Below are 18,075 nucleotides of genomic sequence, written 5' to 3'. Positions count from 1 at the left end.
GCCGATGAGCTGAAAGAAATATACTGGTCAAAGTGGAAAGCAAGTCACATATCTATGTTAAGAGCAGCGGGTATCAGATGCGCTAGAGGTATTAGATTGCATTCCAGCATACCGAGACGTGAATTCTTAGATGTCGATATCGATATTGAATGTAGATCGACTTCACAACAATCGTTTGGCGAAGTTGTCGGGGAAAATGCGAACGATCGTGTCATAGATAGAGATCAGTTGCTATCGCATCCAGTGTCCTCACCATATAGACATGAGTCTGGCTCCCTCATACATGGAAAAAATGCTCATGAGGCAAGACTTTTACCCGAGACCCTGCAGGCCAGAACATACAGAGATCAGCTAGAATTGAATCCAATTGTGTCACAGGCCATTAAGAACAATATTTTGTCGTTGCACTTGCCAAACAACATTAGGAGATCTGCTGCCAACTATTTTGTGGAAATGTATCGAGAGAAACTTCATAGCCCAGCCAGAACCGAGATGGAGGTGGACTCACACATTGCAGCTATATTTGTTCAAAATTATGGCTCTATCTTTCAAAGTTTGGCAGAGCTGAAAAAACGAGTAGGACCCTCGTTCGAGCCCAAAAGAATCTTGGATGTGGGTTATGGACCTGCTACAGGTATCGTGGCACTAAATGAGTTGATGGACAAGAACTTCAACCCTGAGCTGAGGGAAGCTGTTATTCTTAGTGGCGTTGAAATGCAAAAAAGAGCCAAGATTATTTTGAGTCGATACCTGAGTGAAATACCTAATAAAGATTCTGCCCTAGAGGAGGCAACTGAAGAATTACAGGATGATATTACTGAGGACAAAGAGTTGGTAGGAGAAGTTATGACAAAAAAGATCAATATTAACACTAAGTTGAGAAACTCGGTACCCGGTTCGAGTAATTATGACCTTATCATCCTAACACATCAGTTGTTGAAGAATGAGGAACGCTTCCCGATGCAAATCGATGACAATGTAGAGCACTATCTGAAATTACTGGCGCCCGGTGGCTACATCGTTATTGTAGAGCGTGGTAACCCCCTTGGATTCGAGATTATCAGTAGAGCAAGGCAAATCATGATAAGACCTGAAAATTATCCAGAAGAACATGGTAAAATTCCAAGACCTTATATGAGGGGCTCTTCGATCAAACGGCGCCCCACAACTGAAGGCAATGATGGTGAGCTCGAGGAAGACGCCCAAAAGCTGATGCAAGAGATAAGTTCTCGGCATGGAGAAGTTCAGGCAGAGGATATGGAATTCGAACCAGAATTGTTACAAGAGATGAGTGAAGAAAATGTAGAAGAGCATCCAAATTACCATTTAAAAATTATAGCACCATGTCCTCATCATAGAAAGTGTCCTCTGCAGATCGGCAACCCCAAATACTACGAATACGATGAAGGTAAGAAGCTAAAATTCTGCAATTTCCAAAAATCAATAATGAGACCTAAATTTAACATAGAATTGAAGAAAGGTAAAATTCTAGCGACTCGTTGGCAAGAACCTACAGATGGTGTCGGAATAGAAGGTCTTGCTAAACCCGGCACTGGTAGACCCAACGGCCGCAATTACGAAATCTTAAATTATTCGTATCTGATCGCCCAGAGATCTCAAACAGATTCAGAGACCGTTTCTCAAATTGACAAACAGAGAGAAGAAAGTAGAGCATATTATGATATTGGGTCTTTAGGTGATGGCACACAGGAGACTTGGCCAAGGATAATCAATCAGCCGATAAAGAGGAAAGGCCACGTAACGATGGATCTATGTGGTTCATCGGGACAACTAGAGAAATGGGTTATACCGAAATCTTTCGATAAAGAAATTTATCATGATGCTCGAAAGGCAGTTAAAGGTGACTTGTGGGGATTAGACGCCAAGACAAAGATCAAAGGCGCTGCAAACTTGAACGTAGACAAATTTGAAAAATTAGAGAAGGAACGGATCAAGAAATCGAAAACGATTATGAAGAAGCAAGATAGAGAGATTGCAGAGAAATACAACGACATCAAGCACGATGCCAAGGGCCTCTTAGAAGAAGAAGTGGATGGCCTAGCAGAAGTTTACGGCTACGATTACACCAGAGGTTCTCAAAGAAAGCAAAAGCTCTACAACAAGCGAAAAATTGGTGGCAGTGATCATTAATGTAATTTTTTCTCCTCGAGCGATCGATAAAAGGGAGTTTAACTACACACAACCTCAACATTAGAAATTGGAAGGGAACACTAATGACCAGCCTATCAGTTAAAGCGATTGATCACATGGTCCTTAACGTCAATGACGTTGAGATATCTGCCGAATGGTATTCCAAGGTACTTGGGATGAAACAAGAGAGAATAGAAAAGAAAAATGTACTTTCATTTGGGAAGCAAATGATCAAACTAAGACCAAAGGACACCACACAAGAGGAATGGTTCACAGCTAAGAGAGTGGCAACTGGTAGTTCCGACTTATGTTTTTTAGTCGAAACACCTCCCGAACTCATTGTAGAACATTTGAAATCGCATGGCGTTGAAGTTGAAGTCGGGCCTGTTATCAAAGAAGGAGCTGTCGGAAACATTCAATCCGTTTACTGCCGTGATCCCGACGGCAGCCTGATTGAAATTTCCTCCTATCCTTAGTGAGTAATTCTCATGATATTTATATATACCTGTAAATACTTTTAAACCATTATACCAACAATTCAGTAACATAAAACTTTCTAATGATGACGATTGTTTAAAGATTACTAAAACATGTACAATTATATTTACTTTCTTCTGAAAGAAGTACCTTCGGACAACTTGGCCTTACCACCGGTTGGAGTACACAACACGGTAGAACAGGATTCACAAGTCACAGCGGTTTGAGCGTGAGAGAACACAGTAGTGATGTTCAAACAACCTGGGCATTTGACATCCAAGAAGTAAGATCTTGGAGATTGAACCAAAGTCTTTAACTTGTGTTTTCTGGCTTCAGAAGCAGCAGATGGGTGCAACAAATCTTGAACTAAAACCTGTAATAAAAAAGAGTACTTTTGTTAGTAATTTGGTTCCTTTGCAATAAAAAGATATCAAAACCACAACTCAGTCAGTCAGACCCCATAATTCCACAATCGTACTCTTATTGATATCCCACTATTATTGTTACTAATTGTTACTAATCCGCCTTGGCATCCTGGATCGATCTGTAATTTTTCATCTCATCCATTTATCCATCCTTGACGTTTCCTGTGTATCTTTACGGGACTGACTGGACTCTTATTCATGATTTCATCGTATCTGGTATTCCACGGTGGTTCCAAACATACCATAGTGTGCTTGTATGAAGTTCTATTATGGGTTTGATAACAAAGGTTTTTGAGCAGTGAATTTTCCAAATATCATACTCTTTTATGTAATGCGACCCATCGCCTATCTCTCTGTCTTCTGGGGACTTCGTTTCTTCTCCGCGAGCCACTTTTTCAAAACGGCCACGAGAAAAACTTTTCACTTTGGTGTGAGGATTTTGTAGCATGGTGCTTGGGTGTTTACAAACAGTCACAAATACAGACCTGCATACTACCACAGAATAGAGAGAATAAACGTCACTAGTGGATACTTCTGTTAATCATGATGACGTTGCCATGGTTTGAACATTCTAAACAGTACTTATTAGTTTTCCAATATCACCCTATCGTAATCATTACTATCTATCTATCACTAATTAACATATTACACAACATGCATTCTTTTGCTTGTGCTTTTCCTCCTCATCAGGTCTTGCCGCCACTGATCTCGGAGCTGCAACTCTAGCGGGCGCGGTTAATTTCGCACTTTGCAGCGAAGGCGAGGGCGAAGGAGTAGACTGTAGTAATGATGGCGTAGCGTCCTGCACCTCGCCAGTCTCTACAGCCTGCTTTCTATATGCCATTCTAGCCTGTTTCTTGTATTGAGAAATCTTCCTCAATACAGAATAAAAGAGTTGATCAACATTTTCACCAGTCTTGGCGGAAACTTCCTCATAATCGTCATCCATAGAATAACCCAAAGCCCCCAACCGCTCGGCCACCTCATCAATCTTGATCTCAGAATCCAAATACAAATCACTCTTGGTTAAACAAATCGTAATCGATGGGTTCTCCGCGTTTTCCACTATCTTATGGAACAACCCGTTTAGATTTTCAAACGATTCCCGGCTCGTCGGCTCAAAGCACAACACAAACGCATCGCACTGTTTAATCTGAGCAGTTACAAGTTCCACACTATCATACGTCATATCCACATAATCACAATCCAAAATTTGAACATCCAATGCCGAGTATTTTTTCAAATTATCATCGCCTTCATCAATAAAATCATCCTCCTCCATACCATTTTTCTTATGCAACTCATGCATAAGCAAACTTCGATGATATAAATCCTCACTATAAGCACCTTGTTCAAAATGTTCAAATACACCTCTTAGCCATCGCAATATTAGCGAAGTCTTACCAACTCCGATGTCTCCCATAACACAAATTCTAGCACAAGATCGGTCGAAACATCTTAACGGCCATTCTTTTAAATTGGGATCAAATGATATCCTAGACATCTTTTCGATTGTTCTTTTCCATACATACTGTTGAGAAGAATAATTATTCAGAGAACATAAACTAGCTTCCTTTTAAAAGACGTCACTGCCTGAGGGGCATGCGTTCGCTCGACTCTGACGGGCCCTGAAGAGTTAAAAAAAGCCTTCCAGAATAACAATAGCGAAGGCTTCTGAGCCGTTTTGGGAAGCTTAAACCCCGACGTAATAACCCATGAAAAGCGGCCCCACTTTCCACATTAGGTGGCCAAGCTATACTCTTGGCGGACAACGGCGGCAGTTTTTCGGTCTTGGCCTTCTTCTGACACTTTTTTAACGTGGGCGCCCCCGCCCGAACAGTCCGGTTTTTTAACGGATTGCTAAGGGTGCGAAGACCGTCAGCAAAAAAAAAAACTTCGGCGAAATGCGAGATGACTCTGTTTCTAGGAGAGGGTAACAGAGTCAAAGATTTTGCCTTGTGGCAGGGTGACACCAGTTCTCAAAAATGTAAACAAAGCAAAACAAGGTAAACAAAACAAATGGGTGGCGATCCTGGCGGTTATACATTCATCAATCACTTTGTAGATCAAATTGGAAGATCAATGACTGGTCAGGATCATGGTACTCCGGTGTGGGTTCCTGATACGGTTCAAGTTTTTGTGCGAGGGACTTTGCTGGATACGAAGATCGTTAAGGATAGGAGTAATCGAGATAAACAAGTTGGTGTAGTACGTTTGTTGGAGTCCAATGAGATCCATGAGTATGAGATTGTGGATGTTTCACCCGAGAATCCGGCTGCGTTTGATAAAGTTGATGATATGTCCGAGTTGACGCATTTAAACGAGCCTAGTGTGCTTTATAATTTGGAAAATAGGTACCGTGAAGATTTGATATACACCTATTCAGGGCTTTTCCTGGTGGCTATCAATCCCTATTGTAATGTGAGGATATACACACAGGAATATATCAATCTATATCATGGCTCACCCAAGGAGGATAATAAACCGCATATCTTTGGCATAGCAGAGGAAGCCTATCAGAGACTACTTTCCGATAAACAGGACCAATCTATTCTGGTTACTGGTGAGTCTGGGGCAGGGAAGACTCAAAATACGAAACGGATCTTACAATATTTGGCTTCTATCACTTCTGAAGATAAATTGGTGTCGTCGGGTGCAGAGAGTTTCGAATTGAAGATCTTGCAAAGCAATCCGATTTTGGAATCATTCGGTAACTCTCAAACTGTGCGTAATAACAATTCATCGAGGTTTGGTAAGTTTATCAAGATCGAGTTTGATGAGAGGGGGAAGATAAATGGTGCTCATATAGAGTGGTATTTGTTGGAGAAATCCAGAGTTGTACATCAGACGTCGCTTGAGAGGAACTATCACATCTTTTACCAGCTATTGTCGGGTTTAACGTCTCAGGATTTGAGAAAATTGGAATTGGACTCGAGATCCATTGCTAGCTATAATTATTTGAACAATTCTAATGCGTCCATTCCAGGAGTAGACGATTCATTGAACTTCCAAGAACTGTTGAGTGCATTCAAGATCGTTGGGTTTAGTCAGGATGAGATTTTTGACATTTTCAAAGTGATCTCTATCATCTTGCATATCGGTAATGTCGAATTCGTATCGGAGCGATCAGAACAGGCATCAATTAAGAATGATATCTCAAAACTTTGCAAACTATTGGGGGTTACTGAGGATGAGTTGAAAACTGCAATCTTGAAACCTAAATCAAAAGCTGGTAAAGAATGGGTATCACAATCAAAGAATGCTACTCAGGCGCGATTCATCCTGAATTCCCTTTCAAGATCACTCTACGAAAAATTGTTTGCCCATATAGTTGCCAGGATTAATCAGAGTCTCGATCACGGTTCGATGACCGCAAACTATATTGGTTTACTTGATATTGCAGGTTTCGAAATCTTTAAAAGCAATTCTTTCGAACAATTGTGCATTAATTATACGAACGAGAAATTACAACAGTTTTTCAATCATTACATGTTTGTCCTCGAGCAAAGTGAGTACCTAAAGGAGAATATTCAATGGGACTACATCGATTATGGGAAGGACCTACAATCGACTATCAACTTGATTGAACAAAGGGGTCCTTCAACTGGTGTCTTACCTTTGCTCGACGAGGAATCCATCCTACCAAAGTCTACAGATGAATCCTTCAATTCAAAACTTATCTCTACTTGGGATCAAAAATCTACCAAGTTCAAAAGGTCTAAGAAACCTTTCTGTTTCATACTCACACACTACGCGGGTGATGTTGAGTACAATATTGATGGTTGGCTATCAAAGAACAAGGATGTTTTGAGTGATAACCTCTTGAGCGTCCTCACATCGTCCTCAAATCAGCTTGTGCAAAGCTTTTTCGATGATTCGCAGAGGAAACGTGGTGGAGCTTTCCGAACTACCTCAAGTCGTCACAGGGAGCAACTAGTGTCATTGTTGGATCAACTTTCATCAACACAACCTCATTTTGCTCGTTGTATAATACCGAACAATGAAAAGAAGTCCAAGACATTTGATAGACGGCTCATTTTGGATCAATTGCGTTGTAATGGTGTTTTAGAAGGAATAAGGATCGCCCGCGAAGGTTACCCAAATCGTATATTCTTTAAAGAGTTCTTTCAAAGGTATAAACTGTTATCCGACGGTTTTGGATTCTCCTCCAACTCGAAGAAAAATACAGAGTTCTTACTTTCATCACTTCGCTTGGACCCCAGTCTTTACAAAGTTGGTAGTACTAAACTGTTTCTGAAAGCTGGTGTATTGGCAGAACTTGAGGCTAAGAAGGAGAAGATCCTCGCGAAGATATCAGAGAAACTGAATGCCAACATCCGTGGTCATCAGATTAGAATTGATATCAACAGGCAATTAAGTAAATTAAGAGCTGCCAGAGCTTTGGGTCACACTTTCAGGATCTTCAATAGGCTAATGGAAGATCCATGGTATAATTTATACCTCAAGATCAAGCCATTATTATCATCCTCACACGATATCACAAAGACGAAGAAAATAGCAGAACAAGTGAAAGCACTGGAGTCTAAACTACTAGCAGCAGAAGATGAGCGAGATCAGTTCAAACTTGAAAAAATGCAAGTTGCAAAAGATCTAGAAGAACTTCGCTCGTTACTGGCTACTGAGACAAATAAACTAGATCAACAGATTCGTAGTATTGAGGAAGCGAAGAGCAGACATTTATTTCTAGAGAAGCAGTTGGAAGAGGCTGTAAGCTTAAGGAAGAAGATCGAGGAAGAGAAAATCGAAGCCCAGAAACAACACGAGAAGGCCCTTTCAGAAGTGTCACAAATAAGGCAACTCTCCACCCAGGAAGAAGAGAGACTCAAATCACTACAGGATGAGAAAACAGGTTTAATAGCCAAGATCAAGGAATTGGAAGGGATAATCATCGTGAGGGATCAAGCCATTGCTGACCTGAAAAGAGCAAAAGATGATATTGCAAAGGATATAGCAAGTTTGAAAAAGGTTGAAACATTTAAGAATGATGAGATTAAGAGCCTGAAAAGTAAGCTGCTTACTTCAGAAAAAGATTTAGATGTCAAATTAGTGACTTTGGAGAAAAACTGTACTGCGGCAATGGGTCGTCTACAAAACTTAATCGCAGAAAACAATGATTTACGTCAACAGATAAGCACCTCAGAGAAGGAAAAGCAAGCAGTTGGTCGTGACTTGAAAGCTCGTGAAAGAGACTTGCAAAGATTCAAGGACAAGATTACCTCTCATCAGGATGAGATGTCAACGATTTCGACTCAAAGGGATAACACTGTAGCAGAACATGCCAAAGTGCTTGGTGAGCTCAAAGAATCTAGGGCATATGCTTCTACTCTGAAGACGAAAATTCAAGAGATGGAAAGAGTTCATGAGAACTTCCGCAAGGAAAGCGAAGCTCGAGAGGCGCAAGAAAAGAAGAGTAACGACGATAGCTTGGCAATAAAGGAACTAGAACGTCGCCTTGCTGAGGAAATTTCACTGAATCGCTACCTCAATCAAAAAGTTTCAACACATATTAATGACCACAGAACGCTAAGAGATATGGGAGACAACTTTGAACTGTCTGAAACAAAGAAACTTGATCTTGCAACCTATTACAAGGATCTAAAAATCAAGTTTGAAGAGCTTAAAAGAAAGCTAGACGAAGAGATCGAGCAAAAGAAAGATTTGAGCTCCAGGCTAAGATTTACAGAGACTAGGCTTGCGTCATCGTGTTTCGATTCACAAATAGCACACAGTCAAGTTAAGAAGCTGAGGAAGATCATTCAGGAAGCAAACCTTTCAGTCAATCTTGATGCTGAGTTATCTAAGTTGAAGCCATTAGAGGTCAACACTGAGAAACTCGTCTTAGAAGTTGACCATTTGAAGCGGCAATTGGAGCTCGAGATCAAATCTCGGTGTGATGCCGAAAATGTTGCCGCTGCCCTGCATAATAAATTTAATCAAATACAAAGATCTGATTCTTCTCATGACATTTACAGGCTGAAGTATGAGGCAAGCGAAGAACGCGCCAAATCATTAGAGACCAAACTGCGTTCATTACCACTAAGAGATAGGACGAACATCACCGGTGATATCTTCACTAATCGTGAGAGCGTTTCCAAGTACGCAGACGAAATCAGGTTTCACAAGCTGGAGAACTACAAACTGCAGGAGATACTGGTCGATGCAAAGAAGAAAATTGCTTCTCTTGGTCATGAAATTAAGCAATCTGCCACCAAGGACATTCTACTGACTGAGCAGATTGAAAGACTACAAAAGGATTTGGACTCTACCGAACGCCAAAACGAGTTACTTGTTGCGAATATAAAGCAACAAAAGCAGCAGTATGAGAATTGCTTAAATGACCTACACGTTAACGAAACCAGATCTAGGGAGTACATGCACAATCTAAAGGAAGCCGAGAATGATGTTAAGAGCATGGCTGAGGTTATTGAGAAATTGAAGCTTCAAGTAAAACAGAAGGATAAGCAAATTTGGCAAGGTGACACGGAAAGAAACGATCTGGATATGCAACTTCAGGAAACCATTCTGGAATTGAAGAAAGTTCAAGAGATTAACAAGATGTTGAACGAGGATTTGCGACACTTGAAAGAAAGACTATCTCGGGAAGAGGACAACTCTCAATACATAGAAGAGATCGAAGAATTGAAATCTCAAGTAAATTCGTACATGAAGAAGGAATCTGAGCTTAAGAAGGAGATATCGACAATAAAATATGACTTACAAGTTTCTTCGAATGATTCAGAAGCGAAAATTACTGATTTGCTCAGCCAGGTGAATCATTATGAGAAACTCGTGGGAACTTTGGGCAATGAAAGAGACCTTGCGGATGCAGCAGAGAAAGATCTGGGCAAACAATTGGAGTCGGCAAATGCAGAAATAAAATCGATGCGCATTACACTGGATACAGTTTCGAGGGAAAAGAGTAATCTTGAACAAGACCTTGAGCATCTGAGGGGTGAGTATCAGAATTCGATAAGAGATTTAGAGAAATCTTTGAATGAGAAGTATGACATTTCAAATAAGGTCAAATGTCTCGAAGAGACCCTTGCACTACAAAACGACCAAAACCTGAGAAATGAGAGTTTAGTAAAACAGCTTCATAACGACGTGGACACGTTGAAGAAATACCTCAAGGAAGAGAAACAGAAGAGTATCAATCTATATGAGGAGAATCAATCTTTGAACAGTTCCAATTCTCAACTTACAAACAAGATCGAGTCTTTGAAAGCCCAACTGGCAGACTCTTCCGAGAAAGATGCTTGGCTCACTAGAATTCATGAGCTTGAAAACATGGTCTCTCAAGAATCTGAATTGAAGTATGAAGAAATGAAGAAGCTGAAGAATGTTGATCGAATCATCGAAGAATTGAGGCAAAAAAACGCAAGTCAAACACGAGAGCTTGAGACTGCAAATGAGGACAAGAGGAAGTTCGATGAGGAGATACTGCATTATAACGAGCAAATTAGCACCATGGAAAGGCACATATCACAGCAAGAAATGTCCCTGAAGAAAACCGTTCGGGATAACACAAACATGGAAGAAAGAATGGAACAGTTAGAAAGAGAATCTCAGTTTTGGAAGCAGAGGTACGAGTCTCTAGCATCTGGCAGATCAAATGCCAAAACGCATGATGAAGGCGTACTGATCTAGTAAACTGATTAGGAGATATCACGATGTTTTGATTATTATTTACAGGTTAACATACAGCCAAGGTCAATGGAAGCCGTGAAAAACAGTATATCTATGCCAGTCACATCGTTTTCGGTATAAGTTTTGTAATAATGGACAATTTGTATTATGTGTGAAGATCAAATCCATCTTGAACTTTTAGAAAAATTGATGGGGCCCTGGCTTGGTGGGGATAAATTACCCAAACCATACTGTCCAAGGCAAGCCTCCACATCTCCAAATGCCTCTCTGTAACCTTGCATAACAATAGTAGGTTTTCCTGTCGAAGCGGAATTATTCTTTACTTTACCAGTGAATACTGTTTCTGCCACCCGTTGGATATCCTCTGGAGTTAATTTCTCAATGCTTGCAATCATTTCTTTAAGTGGAACTTTGCGTCCATGCACTTGTACCTGTCTCCCCATATCTTCCAATTCGACGAGCTTTGATTCCAAATTCATCAAAAGAGAGGATTTCAATTGATTCTTAGCACGAGACACCTCTTCCTTCGTTAACTTGAGTTTATCGTTGGCAAAAGTATTAGCGAACTGTTCTGCAACGACTCTAACCACTTCAGATGCAGCTTGAGGTATACATGAGACAGATATACCGAAGATACCAGAATCTGAATATGAGTGATTGAATGCCACACAGTTTTCGATAAAGTAGTACTGGTTCAAGACATGGGTGTAAAGCCTCGAGTACATACCCTTACCTGGACCACCTGCACTAAATGAACCACCACCTCCCAGTAAGGTTTGCAATGTAGCCAATGCATAGATATCTGGATGATCAATTGGCAGACCTTCAAACCCAATTTGAACATGAGCAAGCTCTGGCAGATTACCAAAAACGGGGCCCGGTGGTATGCAAGTTTCACCTCCAGTGTACACGGAAGGGTTATGTGCTCTTGGAGGGTGGCTTGATTCCCAATCACCGAAATATTTCTCAGCATACTCAACAGCTCTCTCGTGTTCGACACCAACAAAAGCTGCCACAACGTTCCTAGGGGTATAAAATTTGTTCCTATAATCCATTAGGTAGTACCTTGAGATGGATGGTACTAGTTCACGAGGACACAGAAGAGGTGAACCCAAAGTCTCTCCCGAGTATGCCGTCGTGTGCAGTAACTCAGGTAGAGCCAAATCCGGCTTCATCCACACCTCGTCTATCTCATACTGAGCAGTCATTTTTTGCTCAGCTAACTCCTCCTCTGTAATGTTCGGAAACCTTATTGTCTCACACATAAGGTTCAACATCTTGTCAACATCCTGATTAAAAACAGATGCCTGATACATCATTGTCTCTCTGGAGGAAGTACACTGATAATTTCCACCTAGCAATTCCAAAGTTTCTGCAAAAGTCCTGCCATCAATGTGTTGCGTAGATTTAAATGCCAAACGGTCCAATATATGCGTACAGCCCTTCAAGTTCCTCGATTCATAACGAGAACCGGCTCCAACATACATCCCAAGAGCACTGAAATGGCCCGGAGTACCAGAAGTAGCTACTTTCAGACCATTGGCCAGTTTAGACATCCGGAAAGTGTCACCAGCCAATTGTGAATAGGCCCTCCTACTTGGAACTCTTAACATAGCTCTTGAAAAACTTCAATCGTCCCGATTTTGATCAGTACCTAAAACAGCAACTGCAGAGTCCGTTCCACACTTCAAAGCACTGTCTAGACAAGTTTAAACACCTCTTTGAACCATTCAAATGTAGTCAATATTTCAATAAATTTCATCATTTTCACCTATACTGAACCACTATTTCCTTTTTCGAACACCATATTCCATATTTGGATGATTTACAATTTATCCCCAAATAGGAATTTCTGTATCTCTCGAGACGGCTGAAAAATTCTTGAAATTCCAAAATTCATCGAAGAGTCATCAAAAAGCTCGAAAAGTTGAGCTTTCAGCAGACATATTTTAACAGTTTGCAAAATTCAAGCATTATTAGAACTGTTCAGGTTCACCGAGATATCTGCATTGACTGTAGAGGATTTTGCTGGTCTTTTTTGGTTGAAAAATGAGAAGTTTTAAGATCACAGTGCCCGCTTCTTCGGCTAACATTGGTCCTGGATACGATGTTCTTGGGATCGGTTTATCATTATTTCTCGAGTTAGAGGTCACTATCGACTCTAAGCTCGCGCATGAGACTAACGATGACCCTAACAACTGCAAATTGAGTTACACTACCGAGAGTGAAGGTTATGATAGTGTGCCATTGAGATCCGACGCAAACCTCATCACAAGAACTGCGCTATACGTGCTGCGTTGTAACAACATAAGGAGTTTTCCAAGTGGTACCAAAGTGCGCGTGCATAATCCTATTCCGCTAGGTCGTGGTCTGGGATCATCCGGTGCAGCAGTTGTTGCCGGTGTTATGCTGGGTTGCGAAGTCGGTAAGCTTGGCTATTCAAAGCAGAGAATGTTGGATTACTGTTTGATGATTGAACGTCATCCTGACAACATCACTGCTGCTATGATGGGTGGATTTTGCGGCTCTTTCTTGAGAGATTTGACCCCTCAGGAGGTCGAAAGACGTGAAATTCCACTCAGCGAAGTTCTACCAGAACCAAGCGGTGGTGAAGATACCGGTTTAGTGCCACCTCTTCCACCAACCGATATCGGTAGACATGTCAAGTACCAGTGGAACCCAAAGATCAAGTGCATTGCCATCATCCCACAATTCGAACTCTCCACCGCAGACTCCAGAGGCGTACTTCCAAAGGCATACACTACCCCAGATGTTGTATTCAACTTACAAAGGTTAGCTGTCTTGACCACGGCTTTGACAATGGATCCACCAAACGCAGATTTGATCTACCCTGCAATGCAAGACCGCGTACACCAGCCTTACAGAAAGACCTTGATCCCAGGATTGACGGAAATCCTATCAAGTGTCACCCCATCGACCTACCCTGGTCTCTTAGGTATCTGTCTCTCAGGTGCTGGCCCAACCATCTTGGCTGTCGCAACCGAAAACTTCGAAGAGATCGCTCAGGAGATCATTAACCGGTTTGCCAAGAAGAACGTCCAATGCTCCTGGAAACTACTAGACCCCGCATACGATGGTGCCTCCATTGAACAACTCTGAGGATGCGCTACACCGCATTTTTACATAGCCGTATATTATAAAAACCATCCGAGGAGGTCAAGAATTAAAATTTAATGTGCTTGGGGCAAGAGGACCACCTCAGCAGTAGTATACAAGTCAATTGATCTCATTAGTATTTCGAAAGTACCTATTATAGTGGACCGTCTTTATATTGTTATAAGTTACCCGGGGTTTACACTTCAAATCATCAAATCTAAAGCCTTCTTGCAACCAAATGGTGAAATATTCCAACCATAAAGGGTCGAATAACGACAATATTTGGATATATACAGTTGTAATAGAACTAGTCACATTTCACATTAGGTGCAATTGAGATGGTGGTTGTCAAGGAGTCGCGAGATGAGTCTTTGCTGGGTAAATTCTCCTTAAGCAGGTTTTTAAGCTACCTGATAGGATCCATAGTGGTAGTATACATCCTTTACAAAGTTTTTACGGGCCATGGTACTGATATCAACATTGGTAAGTTCTTGGTGAGGTCTTCTCCTTATATGTGGGCCAACTTAGGTATCGCCTTTTGCATTGGTTTGAGTGTTGTTGGTGCCGCATGGGGTATCTTTATCACTGGTTCTTCTATCATCGGTGCAGGTGTTAGGGCACCTAGAATTACCACTAAGAATTTGATTTCTATCATTTTTTGTGAAGTTGTGGCCATTTACGGTTTGATTATCGCTATTGTTTTTTCCTCAAAGCTGACAGTGGCATCCTCTGAGACTTTACTTTCCAAATCAAACCTATACACTGGTTATTCGCTCTTTTGGGCTGGTATCACCGTTGGTGTGTCCAATTTGATTTGTGGTGTGGCAGTTGGTGTAACAGGTGCCACCGCAGCAGTCTCAGATGCAGCTGATTCCTCCCTCTTTGTGAAGATTCTTGTCATTGAAATTTTTGGCTCTATCCTGGGGCTATTAGGTCTTATTGTCGGTCTACTGATGGCTGCCAAGGCTGCTGAATTTCAATGATTGCCAGCAGCTTATATACACGCACATACACTGTAATCCCTCTATATCATATAAAGGAAGGATCTTCATTTTCATTTCTGATTAAACTAGTTATATATGATGTAGTTATTCTTCCTTTTCAAAGTCAGGATTCTTCTTCAGGATGACGACTCCCTCGATATGACTAGTGTAGCTGATGTACTCATCTGTTTCCAGCTCTGCTCTTTCCCCATGATTCAAGAGAACTGGTGTGGACTGTGTGATCCAGCCCGTAATTCTCTTAGGCTTACCCGCTTGACCAACGGTGTCTACTGCTTGACCAACACGTACATTCACCTTGATTGGTTGGCCTTCTTCGTCAAGCGTCAAGATGAACTTGGGCCTTACAGCACTGTTGAGCATATAGAATAGTTGATGATTCTTCAGCATGAAGCTTGGAGATACCAAACCAACCAGCACCGTCAGCAAAGATGCCAGTGTGACTTTATTCAAAACGCTGGCGTCGTTGAATATATCAAGTGTCATGGTACCTTTACCCATATGGACTAGACCTTGTGCCATTCTTGTGATGAATAATGCATCCTGCTCACGCGAATAGTAACTAGCTAGTTGCCTTAGCAATTGCGCTAGTCTGGCGTTGTTCGTACCGGCACCACATAGACCCATGGCAAAGATAGAATTCATTGAAACATTCAGGTCAGCGTCATGGGAGTAACGTGATAGAGAATCGAATACTTTCATTTGTGGGTCTGCAACAGAGACAAGACCCATCGCCAAAGGAACCATACTACGGATGTGCTCGTTGCCGTAATGCATTAGATGACCAAAATGACGCAGAGACATTTCTTTACCGATATCCTCACCAAGTGCGATCATCGCGATACCCAAAACTGCGTAGGACAACTCATCTACCATAACTGTGTTCACTTCTTCAGATTCTTCCTTAGCCAGCTCGGCGTCACCACCATCTTCCCCGCCATTTTCTACCTTCTTTGATTCTTCTTGGGTGTCATCACCTTCTTCTTCAACTTTCATTGATTCAGTTGGAGCTGCGTTGTCATCATTATTAGCGGCGTCGTTCAAGAAATCAGTAACAGCATTAACTTCAGCTTCTTCTTCTTCTTCTTCTTCTTCTTCATCCTCTGCTTCATCTGCACCTTCCTTCTTAGTAGCCTTAGGAGTTAAACGATGCAATAGATCTTGAATTAGCAAGACGTCACCAGTACCTGCGTACGCACATGCACTTACAAGAACTTCGATAGCTGATGTCATAGGGTGTTGAATTGCACTGATGGTTTCTAATACATCGTCTACCTGTTCACCTTGACCCATATAAAGAATACCCAATGCCAAAGTCAAAAATCTGACCCACTCGGTCTTCAAATCACTTCCCGAACGCTCCAAAAAATTGTCCATTATTGATGCCGTTATGTCTCCATTACAAGTTCCGACAAAGATGTGAGCCAACGCTAAAGAAGAGATGGCAGATGTCTCAATCGGTAGTGAGGTATCGGCGGCCAATGGTAGTAGAAGGCCTAAGACTTCTACATTTCTGCTACCTGCAAAGGCAATCCCAAGACCTAGAATGGCTGAAGAGCTGATGGTCGTGTTGGAGTTTGTGACATAGTCCTGTAGAAGCAGCAAAGCTGGCTCGACATCACCGTCATGAACACCACACGCTGATACACCGATACCAAGTAATGCACCAGCCTTCACCTCAGGTTCTTCGACATAAAGGTATTTGTCCAATTGCTGTAACCCTTCCAAATTCCATTGAAAGATGGAACCAATACTTGCGACAGCAGAAGTCATACCGCTACCCTTGGTCTTGTAAATCCAGTTATCGTTATCCACAAGCATCTTGTCATTGCAGTATCCCATGTTCATGAAACCATTAACAAACGCCGCAGCTAGATTCTGCTGAGCAGAATCTAGGCCAGCCCCAGAAAAAACAGATTTGGATCCATCTAGGTGACTCTTGTAGATATCCTCTGGAACCTTTGGAACGGTTAGATTGAGTTCCTTAGCCAAATACAAAAAGTGTTCCGAAAATTTCGTATTGCCAATGATGTCTTGCACAGCTTCATATTCGAAGGATGACTTTTGGTAAGACAAAATATATGCAAGTTGCTTTTGAACAACAACATCAGTTGTAGCATCAAAAACTGATCTAACCAAAGACTCGTCTCCTAACCTGATAGCCAAACATAAAGCTTCGGTTAATTGGTTCTTTGATAAGTAGATTGAATATGCAGTTTTCAAAAAGTTAACATCCTCTGGTGGTGGTAATAGAGGTACACATGCCACCATATACTGACAAACTCTGTCGTATGTGTTTTCGTCGACAAATTGCGGTAGCTTACTGATGGATTCGATTTCTAGCAGTAGATCAACAGCATCAGTCTCGCCATTGTGTTTCAAGAAATATGGAACAATTTCCAACGATAAATCCAAAATCTCTTCTTTTGAAAACTCAAAAGAGCTCCATTTTGAGCTTTCGCTGTCACTTTCACGTCCCTCTGGTGTACCACTACTAGGTCCTTCTTTCTCCATCTGGTCGTTGTAAACTTCACCAATTTCAAGTGCCAAATGACGAATGTATTCATGGCCCCAACTCTCGATGTTTTTTGCACCAGATAGTAATGCATATCTCAAAGAGTCGTGCTTGTCGTTGTCGGAATAAGTCATTGCCAGAACAGACAAAACTTCTGCAAGGGAGGCCTTTAATGTCTTGTCATTCCATTTGTCATAAAGTGCACATAAACCAGGGTACGATGGACGTAGAAACTTTAAAGGTTTGGGCACAGCGGTCATCGAACTTGTTGAACTTCTTATAGAATCCTTCAATTGATCCAAAGATGGTTGATATAGACTTTGATCATCCTCCTTCAGTCTCTCAACTAGTAATTCCAAGTCTGTTTTAAGCTTCAGATCCTCTTCAGACAGTTGTTCTTCTTCATTCATGTTGTCCTTACGAGGCTTCTCTTCCTTCTCAACTGGAGCCCCACTCTCGGGGACTGCTTCCTTCATTCTATCAGTATCTTCCACCATGATTGAGTCCCCTTAGATGATCCAAATAACTACCTGAGTCGATGATGAACGGTTTGACTATTAGATGGAATCCCTTTGACTTTATTCATTTGCCACCCGAGATCTAAATATCAAATTACCCGAATTTTATATATGGAGAATTAGAAAGAGTTAGAGTATACAGGTAATAGAGAGGCATTGAAATGACCCATAGCCATCCTGTGTATCGCGGGATGATCGTATTG

General features: G+C 41.5%; 8 protein-coding genes across 8 annotated transcripts; 4 read left to right on the top strand and 4 right to left on the bottom strand.

Moving 5' to 3' along the window:
• Positions 1–54: 54 nt before the first annotated feature.
• RSM22 (tRNA methyltransferase RSM22) lies at positions 55–2,151 on the top strand (the record flags this gene model as incomplete). The annotated part of the gene is made up of 1 exon (XM_003681768.1): positions 55–2,151. The coding sequence occupies one exon, from the start codon at positions 55–57 to the stop codon at positions 2,149–2,151; it is 2,097 nt and encodes a 698-aa protein (XP_003681816.1).
• A 604-nt stretch (positions 2,152–2,755) lies between these two features.
• On the bottom strand, positions 2,756–3,298 carry TDEL0E03610 (40S ribosomal protein eS27; the record flags this gene model as incomplete). The annotated part of the gene is made up of 2 exons (XM_003681767.1): positions 2,756–3,001; positions 3,296–3,298. The coding sequence occupies 2 exons, from the start codon at positions 3,296–3,298 to the stop codon at positions 2,756–2,758; spliced, it is 249 nt and encodes an 82-aa protein (XP_003681815.1).
• A 392-nt stretch (positions 3,299–3,690) lies between these two features.
• Positions 3,691–4,557, bottom strand: TDEL0E03600 (uncharacterized protein; the record flags this gene model as incomplete). The annotated part of the gene is made up of 1 exon (XM_003681766.1): positions 3,691–4,557. The coding sequence occupies one exon, from the start codon at positions 4,555–4,557 to the stop codon at positions 3,691–3,693; it is 867 nt and encodes a 288-aa protein (XP_003681814.1).
• A 515-nt stretch (positions 4,558–5,072) lies between these two features.
• MYO1 (myosin 1) lies at positions 5,073–10,721 on the top strand (the record flags this gene model as incomplete). Its single annotated transcript, XM_003681765.1, has 1 exon — positions 5,073–10,721. One exon carries the CDS (start codon positions 5,073–5,075, stop codon positions 10,719–10,721), a length of 5,649 nt encoding a protein of 1,882 aa, XP_003681813.1.
• Positions 10,722–10,879: 158 nt separating this feature from the next.
• MAS2 (mitochondrial-processing protease subunit alpha) lies at positions 10,880–12,334 on the bottom strand (the record flags this gene model as incomplete). Its single annotated transcript, XM_003681764.1, has 1 exon — positions 10,880–12,334. The coding sequence occupies one exon, from the start codon at positions 12,332–12,334 to the stop codon at positions 10,880–10,882; it is 1,455 nt and encodes a 484-aa protein (XP_003681812.1).
• Positions 12,335–12,770: 436 nt separating this feature from the next.
• THR1 (homoserine kinase) lies at positions 12,771–13,841 on the top strand (the record flags this gene model as incomplete). The annotated part of the gene is made up of 1 exon (XM_003681763.1): positions 12,771–13,841. One exon carries the CDS (start codon positions 12,771–12,773, stop codon positions 13,839–13,841), a length of 1,071 nt encoding a protein of 356 aa, XP_003681811.1.
• Positions 13,842–14,176: 335 nt separating this feature from the next.
• Positions 14,177–14,821, top strand: VMA16 (H(+)-transporting V0 sector ATPase subunit c''; the record flags this gene model as incomplete). The annotated part of the gene is made up of 1 exon (XM_003681762.1): positions 14,177–14,821. One exon carries the CDS (start codon positions 14,177–14,179, stop codon positions 14,819–14,821), a length of 645 nt encoding a protein of 214 aa, XP_003681810.1.
• Positions 14,822–14,926: 105 nt separating this feature from the next.
• RPN1 (proteasome regulatory particle base subunit RPN1) lies at positions 14,927–17,851 on the bottom strand (the record flags this gene model as incomplete). The annotated part of the gene is made up of 1 exon (XM_003681761.1): positions 14,927–17,851. The coding sequence occupies one exon, from the start codon at positions 17,849–17,851 to the stop codon at positions 14,927–14,929; it is 2,925 nt and encodes a 974-aa protein (XP_003681809.1).
• Between the last annotated feature and the right edge of the window lie 224 nt (positions 17,852–18,075).

Source organism: Torulaspora delbrueckii, chromosome 5, assembly GCF_000243375.1.
Source record: "Torulaspora delbrueckii CBS 1146 chromosome 5, complete genome".
Classification (NCBI taxonomy): domain Eukaryota; kingdom Fungi; phylum Ascomycota; class Saccharomycetes; order Saccharomycetales; family Saccharomycetaceae; genus Torulaspora; species Torulaspora delbrueckii.
This window is presented reverse-complemented; position numbering and strand designations above follow the sequence as displayed.